The sequence below is a fragment of the Nerophis lumbriciformis genome, linkage group LG16 (assembly GCF_033978685.3).
Source record: "Nerophis lumbriciformis linkage group LG16, RoL_Nlum_v2.1, whole genome shotgun sequence".
Classification (NCBI taxonomy): Eukaryota; Metazoa; Chordata; class Actinopteri; order Syngnathiformes; family Syngnathidae; genus Nerophis; species Nerophis lumbriciformis.
Window position 1 is genome coordinate 27752099 of NC_084563.2, and position 8225 is coordinate 27760323.

At 46.0% G+C, this 8225-nt stretch overlaps 1 protein-coding gene across 1 annotated transcript in view; it reads right to left on the bottom strand.

Annotated features, from left to right (window-relative positions):
* Positions 1-7352, bottom strand: part of pcdh7a (protocadherin 7a) — an 86380-nt gene extending 79028 nt beyond the window's left edge. Inside the window, exons 1-3 of the mRNA XM_061976898.1 lie at positions 6779-7352; positions 5017-6557; positions 2533-3688 (exon numbers count right to left, since the gene is read on the bottom strand). Of these exons, the coding sequence (XP_061832882.1) occupies positions 2533-3688; positions 5017-6395 (2535 nt within the window). The 5' untranslated portion in view covers positions 6396-6557; positions 6779-7352. The remainder of the gene's footprint in view (positions 1-2532; positions 3689-5016; positions 6558-6778) is intronic.
* Positions 7353-8225: the final 873 nt, after the last annotated feature.

Sequence of the window (8225 nt, forward strand, 5' to 3'; positions counted from 1 at the left end):
GCGTAGGCGCGGCTTATAACCCGGGGCGGCTTATAGGTGGACAAAGTTTTGAAATATGCCATTCATTGAAGGTGCGGCTAATAACCCGGGGCGGCTTATAGTGCGGAAAATACGGTACATGTATATATATATATATATATATATATATATATATATATATATATATATATATATATATATATATATATGCTTGTAGGGATGATATAGCCTCCGTGTTTTTTCCTGACCTAACGTACGTGCTCAATACCCTGGTATTGAGCACTGTATAACGGATAAACCACGGAAACCTTGACTATATACAGTATATATATATATATTTATAGATAGATAGATAGATAGATAGATAGATAGATAGATAGATAGATAGATAGTACTTTATTATATATATATATATATATATATATACATATATATATTTATTATATTGCATGTTTTTTTTACTGTAAAGAGACAACACTTAAACTGCAAATATATATTCATCCATCCATTTTCTACCGCTTGTCCCTTTCGGGGTCGCGGGGGGTGCTGGAGCATATCTCAGCTGCATTCAGGCTGAAGACGGAGTACACCCTGGACAAGTCACCACCTCATCCCAGGGCCAACACAGATAGACAACATTCACACTGACATCCACACACTAGGGCCAATTTAGTGTTGCCAATCAACCTATCCCCAGGTGCATGTCTTTGGAGGTGGGATATATATATATATATATATATATATATATATATATATATATATATATTTATATATATATATATAGTTATTAAGTTTAATATATTTTAAAACATTCTCACTTTTCTTTAGCTACGTTGTCAATATGCAATATCGCAGTATGGGTTTTTTTGTGTTTTTGTAATGACGACACTACTTCCTACAGGTTCAATATGAGCATGTTGAAGCACACACTCATGGCTAATACAACAAATATTTGAATCGGAATAAATTCTTATTATAACGATAATTTTTAAACTATGTAGAAGAATGAGTTAGGCGAACCCCAAATCATACATTTCTTTGAACCCTGCGCGTACGTGCCTGAATACCGTAAACTTTTCATTTTATTCGGGCCGGTAAAAATTTTAATTAAATAAACCTTGTAATTGTGAAAAATATAGAGAATTGTGTTCTGTTAAAGCACTAGTTGCTGGTGTTCTTTATGCTTACAACAATGTAACTATGAGGAAGTTGCAAACAACACCTTTAAGGAAACCCTTTATGAAACCCCACATGTTAAAGTACAAGTGTTGAAAAATGTCTGACAATGCAGAAGGTGTCTGGGACCTAGATCCAGCCTATTGACCACCTCTGCCATACTACCTGCTTGTTTTGAAGCATTGCTTGTGTGTGGTTCTCAGGGTCTGTTCTTTTCCTTTCAAAGGCCTCTAAGCTATTTCAGGTGTTCACGTCCACATCAGTGAACATGCACAGGCCTGACAGTTAGGGACCTCTGCTTTGGAAAATGTTCTCTAAAAGAGATCACCTTTGGGGTTAAAGCGACAATCCTTTTGCAACACCTTGCCTGACCACTGAACCCATTTCATTGACTTTATACACACCAGAGAGAGAAATGTTAGTGGTTATTACCGCTCATGCTTCCTAGATTAACGGAGCCCTTTTAAAACATAATGAGATGGACATTTTGTTGATCAAATGAGAAAGACACGGTTTATTTATATATTGTTGTCTACACAGTTTGCTCTACAAGGCAGCTTGTTGTGAAATTCTCAGTTCCACAAGACCACACGCTTTTTTCTCCTTTTCCCGCTCATTCTTCTTGTAAACATGACTTATTCAGAGTTGAGCCTTGTTCTCAGGTACTTTGTTTCATGTCTGGATACTAATGCAAGGCATGATGCAACACACACCTCATCAATATTCAGGCCTAGAAAGCCAAGCGACCCTGCTTTAAGTGGAGTTTCCATTCAAATGAACGCGCTTCAAGCGACTCTGGAAGGCCAAAACTGGGCCAGTCTGTCTCTCTCTGTCTGCCTCTCTAACACAATATCACTGCTAATACTTTCTGTGTCTTACACACACACACCTATTTCCCAGGGCTCGGTGTGCAATGTACCGTGAAACAAGAGCCACTTCAGTAATAAGCGTTATTTTAGTCAAACAGTCGTTAGAAGGAGTCATACTGGACAAAAGAACACACTGCAGCATGCAGGATCCTAACAACAAAGAAGCCAGCGCTGCCAACAGCCCTCAAAAGATAAGCGGGATTCTTTATCTGGGACAAATATAGACACAATTAAAGTCCTAAAAATGGGACAAAAACTGCCAAACCAGACTGGAGAATCCATTTATTTCATTCTATCAAGGAAATGATCACCTTCCCACTTAAGTTTCAACGGCGACCATCCCTTTTAATTAGTACCCCCTCCTTTGCAATGTGATATCAGTGTAAGCGTTATTTGAATGGATCAAAGAACAGAATCATCTACGGCTATTATTTCCATCTCCGCCGAACAATCTGTGCAAACCAAAACAGGACAGTTTTATTGCTTCTGTGCAGGAAAACAGACGTACCTGTGCTTCCACGAGGGAGGCGTTGACCAAGCTCTCGTTGATGAAGACGTGGACCAGGGCAGTGGCGCAGAGTGAGGGGGAACCACTATCATTCACCCGGACGACCAGGCGATGCAGACCTCTATGGCGCCGCTCCAGTGGCTCTGCCAGTGTGATCACACCGTTAGAGTGGCCGATCTCAAAAAGCCTGAAGGGATTTCCTCCAACCAACGCGTAGTGAAGGTCGGCGTTTGGGCCTGTGTCAGAGTCTATGGCTGTCACGGTCCGGACAATAGTGCGAGCACTACTAGCAGGCGGAAGGAGCGTGTAGGACTCATTGGCTGGAGACGTGATGGCGGGGGCGTTGTCGTTTTCATCTGTCACAAACAGCGATACGGTGGCCGTGGCGGTTTTACGTGACTCTCCCCCATCTACAGCCCTCACACGGAAGGTATAAGTGGACAGTTTTTCACGGTCAAACGACAAGGAGGAGAAGATTGTACCTGTGTTATTCTCAATGGAGAACACCTCCTCTTGATCTTTTGCACCACTTTCTCCCACAATCTCCTCATCATCCATCTCTACAAAGAGGCTGAGCTCCGCATTCTCACCTTCGTCAGCGTCGGTCACGGTGACCATGCCAACTGGGCTGTTGGCAAGCAGGTTCTCTTTCACGTAAAATGTAAACACTTCCTGAACAAACTTGGGTGCGTTGTCGTTACGGTCAGTCACCTGGATGACCACACTTGCTGAGCCTTGAAGAGAAGGGGTGCCTTTGTCCTTAGCAATAACTTGAAGTTCGTACCTCTCTCTTTGCTCTCTGTCCAGTACACCAGTGGCACGGATATCTCCATTATCTGGATCTATGTAAAACGGTCCATTTGCTGCAGGGTCCAGGGAGTAAGCTAGCTCTGCGTTCTTGCCACTATCTGCATCTGAGGCCACCACTGTAACGACTCTCTCGTTGGGGGAGTTGTTCTCAGCGAAGTGGACGTCCACGACACTATGGGCAAAGATAGGGGGGTGGTCATTGTAGTCGACCACTCGCACCATCAGGGAACTGTTGCTGGAGAGACTAGGGCTGCCAGAATCCACTGCCACGATGGTGACGCTATATTCTTTAGTGACTTCGTAGTCCAGCAAGGCCGAGGTATGCAGGAAGAATTTTTTCTTGTTCCTGTAAAAAGAGTTGAAACAGTTTATAATGTGCATTCTAATATACATAGTTACATCAACATAGTTGTGCGCACGTAGCTAATAGATCAGCCCTGAGGATCTTGTATACTACAGAGCCCTTCTGCAGAGTGATGATGTAGCAAAATGTGGACACCCCACATTAGTTTTCTACTCCCAAACAAAAGGGGAAGAAGTTGGCTAAGAATGAAACTCAAGGCCTGCCACATCGTTTAATGTGGCCCGTGAAAGCCTAGAAATAATGCATTTAATCTTTCTTACTGGATGTATTTGTTCTTTCAATTTTGACAGAATATGTCCGAGTGCTGCATGCGATTGTACGTCTTTTAAATGTTAATATTATCTGATCATGCAACAAACAATACTATTATCATCTTTTACAAACAATTGTTTTTGTTAGAATATAAATGAAAGCCAAAATATCTGTATTTCCTTGATTTCCAAAGAAAGTTAGCCAACAATTTGTACGTAAAATCTCAAATGCATTGGCAATTGCGTATTCTCATAAGGCATATATTAATATATATTATATATTTATAATAATAATATATATTAATTGTTGCAAGCAGCCATGACTGTGACGTGGCCCCGGATGAAAACCAGTTTGACACCTCTACCCTACTGTAAATATTATCTGACAAATGTACCAAATGGTGGCACCGTTATTAAACCCAGAAGTTTGACCCTTATAAAGTGGATTGACTTGAAAGTTCTCACTTATCTTATCAGGCCCTGACAAACACATGTGTGTCAAATTTGAGCAATGTCGACTTAAAACATATGGCCCCTGTTCCAGGCACACTGTCCATGCGGAAACAATGGCAGGACTCCATGGGGAACTTCTACGAAGTATCGTGTCTTCCATTTTAAGCACAGCACATAGGGGGCGCCACTAATCTCATTGTAAGTAATGACATCATTCATTAAGATAACAGACTAATTAGCGCCCTCTCTCTGCATTTAGAAAATCGTTTCACAACCGACTTGGGAGCACAGGCAATCATTTGGAGAATTTCCTGATGCAAAAATATGACTAAATACGTGAGTGTGAAGACCTCTTGACTTCACTGAATATTTATGAAGTCATTTTACAGATAGTGTGACATTTTACCCACTTGGCTTTTGGTGAATGAGTGGACCACTTGAGCTAAGTTGGCTAAAAAATAAAGAGAGACTGGCGAGAGCAACACTCATAGAAAGTGGAAGTTCTTTCTTAGACGGTTTGTTTACCCCATTACTCTGACTGCTTCATGACTCATCATGTGTGTCATCCTCTTATCCTCAACTGATCAAGTCTTTGGTACAACTTACCTGTCAAAGGCTTCATCTGCCGGTAAAGGTGGGAGCGCCGTTTCCCCAGCTGGCTTCAGGGTGAATGGGACGTCACCAACAACAGTACAAGTAACAGCCCCGTTCTCTCCTTGGTCTCGGTCCGACACTTGGACCAGAGCGACCGGCGTGTCCACCAGAACGTTCTCAGGTACCAACGCGGCTCCATCTCGCACCGGGATTCGTCCGATCTTCCGAATCTCTACAACTGGGACGTTGTCGTTTTCATCACGGACCGCCAGAATAACTGTGGTTCGATCGGTGCGTGGTGGCTGACCTCTGTCCCGAGCCGTGACGGTGAACCTCAGCTGAGCTACTTCTTCCCTGTCAATTCTGTGAAGGACGCTCAGCCATCCCGTGGCCTCATCCAGCCGCAGGAGACGTCGGACAGATTCTGTGGCCGCGCCAAAGACGTATTCCACCTGCCCGTTCACTCCGATGTCACGGTCTGAAGCTCTCACCTGGAGGACGGGTGTGCCCGGGGGCGCGTTTTCAGCCATTTCCGCCTCATACGTGGACCTTTCGAAAAGCGGGCTGTTGTCGTTGACATCCGTGATGGAAACACGAAGCAGAGCTTGGGATGAACGTGGGGGGTTTCCTCCATCTCGAACCCGCAGGATCAGTTCATACGAGTCTTTTTGTTCGCGGTCCAACATACCTTTGACAATGAGTTGAGGTTGTTTTTCACCATCTGGTATATCTGCTACTTGGAGTTCAAACACGGTGCTCCTAGCTCCTCCTCCGTTGTCTCCACTCCTACCCCTCCTATCCCCAAGCCCGTCTACTCTACCTCCTGTTGTGCGTCTGGTTGACGTTGACCCACTGGCACCTTCTTGGATCAGCTCATATCGGTCGATTCCATTTCGTCCAAAGTCCCTATCCGTGGCAGTGGGCAGCAGGTAAAGAGTCCCGATTGGACGATTCTCCTCCACAGAGAGCTGGAGAACAGGTGAGGGGAAGGACGGCGTGTTGTCATTTATGTCAGTTATGACTACACGGCCTTCGAACAAATCCACCCAGCTCTGCAGGGGCCCAATCACCGACACCTCAAAGTCCAAGAAGCACTCGTTTTCGTCAAAAATCATCTGGCACTGGGGCAGCTTCTCCCTGTCGATGCGCCTGGGGCCTGTCGTCAGCTCGCCGGTCACGTTGTCGATCTTGAAGAACTCGGAGCCGCTCTCCAGGGCAAAGGTGACGTCGCCGCTTCCCGTGCCTGCGGTGAGGCCCAGGTCTGCGGCCACGTTGCCTATCTTGACGTCAGGGGGGCCCTCCTCCGCTACGCGGTAGCGTAGAGCAGAGTGTGCACCTGGTAGCTGAGTCAGCAGCTGCAGCAGCAGTAGGACTGCACCAAGTCTTTGCATGGCTCCTCGCCGCTTCTTTCTATATCGGACTCTGTTTGCTTGCCCACTCTGAGGCTTCCTGTCCCACTTTTATTCTGCTGTCTTTTCAACTTCTATTGCCACTCTTCTTCCTGGGCACACTTTCTATGTTTTAGTGTTATTGGGCAAAAATCCTCCAGCGTGCTGCAAATGAAACACAAAAATAATCATCAGCGTTTCATGAAATGACTTTGTTTTCATTCTGCTCACAAATCATCTTTTTTTCTCTCGCCTGTTCTCTCTGAAGTGAAACTGCAATGCAGCACTTTCCGTCCACACAAAAGAGAAAGAGCCGCACTGCTGCCACGGACACCAGGAGAAGGAAGAGCGACATCTAAACATCTTCTTGTAGATATGGATCTTACCTTAGGAGCAGGGTTCTTGTGTTCCCCGCAGTGCCGAGCCATCACATCCCCGCAACTTGCAAGGAGACCCGAGCGCTTCCACGGCCACTTGACTCGAGAAGCAGGAGAAAAACAGCAAGGAAGTAAGCGGAATCTTCATTTAGCTCCTTTCTTCAGCGGGAGATGGCCGGCAATTATGCGCTAATCCTCGCCGGCTGCTGCGCGGGATGTTGCTAATGGAGTGAGTGAAGATGCGTCTTTTTTTGCAGGAGTCCCGCCGCCGCATTCTCTCTCTCTTGCTTGCTCTACCTCTCTCTCTCTATCTCTTTCTCTCTCTCTATGGCTCTCTCTCTCACTCTCTCTCTCTCTCTCTCTCTCTCTCTCTCTCTCTCTCTCTGTCATTCTCTCTAGCACGCTCTGACTCTCTCGCTCTCTCTCGCTCTCTCTCTCTTTCTCTCTCGCTCTCTCTCTCTCTGTGTCTCCAGCAGTCTCTCTCTCCTTGCACCTCTTCTTGCAGTTCCTCTCTCACCTGCCCAGCTCGGGACTGCTGCAATGTCTCTCTGCTGCAATATTCTCTGCCCTAACTCGCCCACTGGACTGGAACAGGAGAGGCAGCAGCACAGTGTTTGGAGGTTGCAGAGGACAGACCTAACCCCCCCGCCCCCCTCTCTCCATCCCTCATACTGTCATATAGTGAGATTAAATGGCTCCCAACCTTTCCCAAACATCCGTGCATGCTGGCTACACATCTTTATTCTCGTGTTGATGAAATAAAAGAAGAGCGATGTGTCAGCCAGTGTCATACTTCTGCTGGTGCAGCTATTTGGTCGGGGATGGGGGGAGGAGGAGGAGGAGGGGTTGCGGGGGGGTGGGGGGGGGAATCACACAACAGTGAAAAGGCTTCATTCATTGTTTTAGTGAAAGAGGCGTTCGCTGGCACACATCCGAGTGGGAAATCATAATAGTGGTGGCATGCTGCAGTCATTTATTCTGGCTGAAAAGCCTGCAGTGGGCAACAGTAGGTAAAGTGCTGCAGACAATACCTGCAACACAACGCTGACATAGGTGAGTGGCTGTAGGAAGTAAACACACTCCTCGCCTTTATTCACGTAAACCCCTGACAGGGGCGGCATGGCGTAGTGGGTAGAGCAACCGTGCCAGAAACCTGAGGGTTGCAGGTTCGCTCCCCGCCTCTTACCATCCAAAAATCGCTGCCGTTGTGTCCTTGGGCGGGACACTTCACCCTTTGCCCCCGGTGCCACTCACACCGGTGAATTGAATGATGAATGATAGGTGGTGGTCGGAGGGGCCGTTGGCGCAAATTGCAGCCACGCTTCCGTCAGTCTAACCCAGGGCAGCTGTGGCTATGAAAGTAGCTTACCACCACCAGGTGTGAATGTTTGATGGGTTCTACATGTAAAGCGACTTTGGGTACTTAGAAAAGCGCTATATAAATCCCAGTTATTAT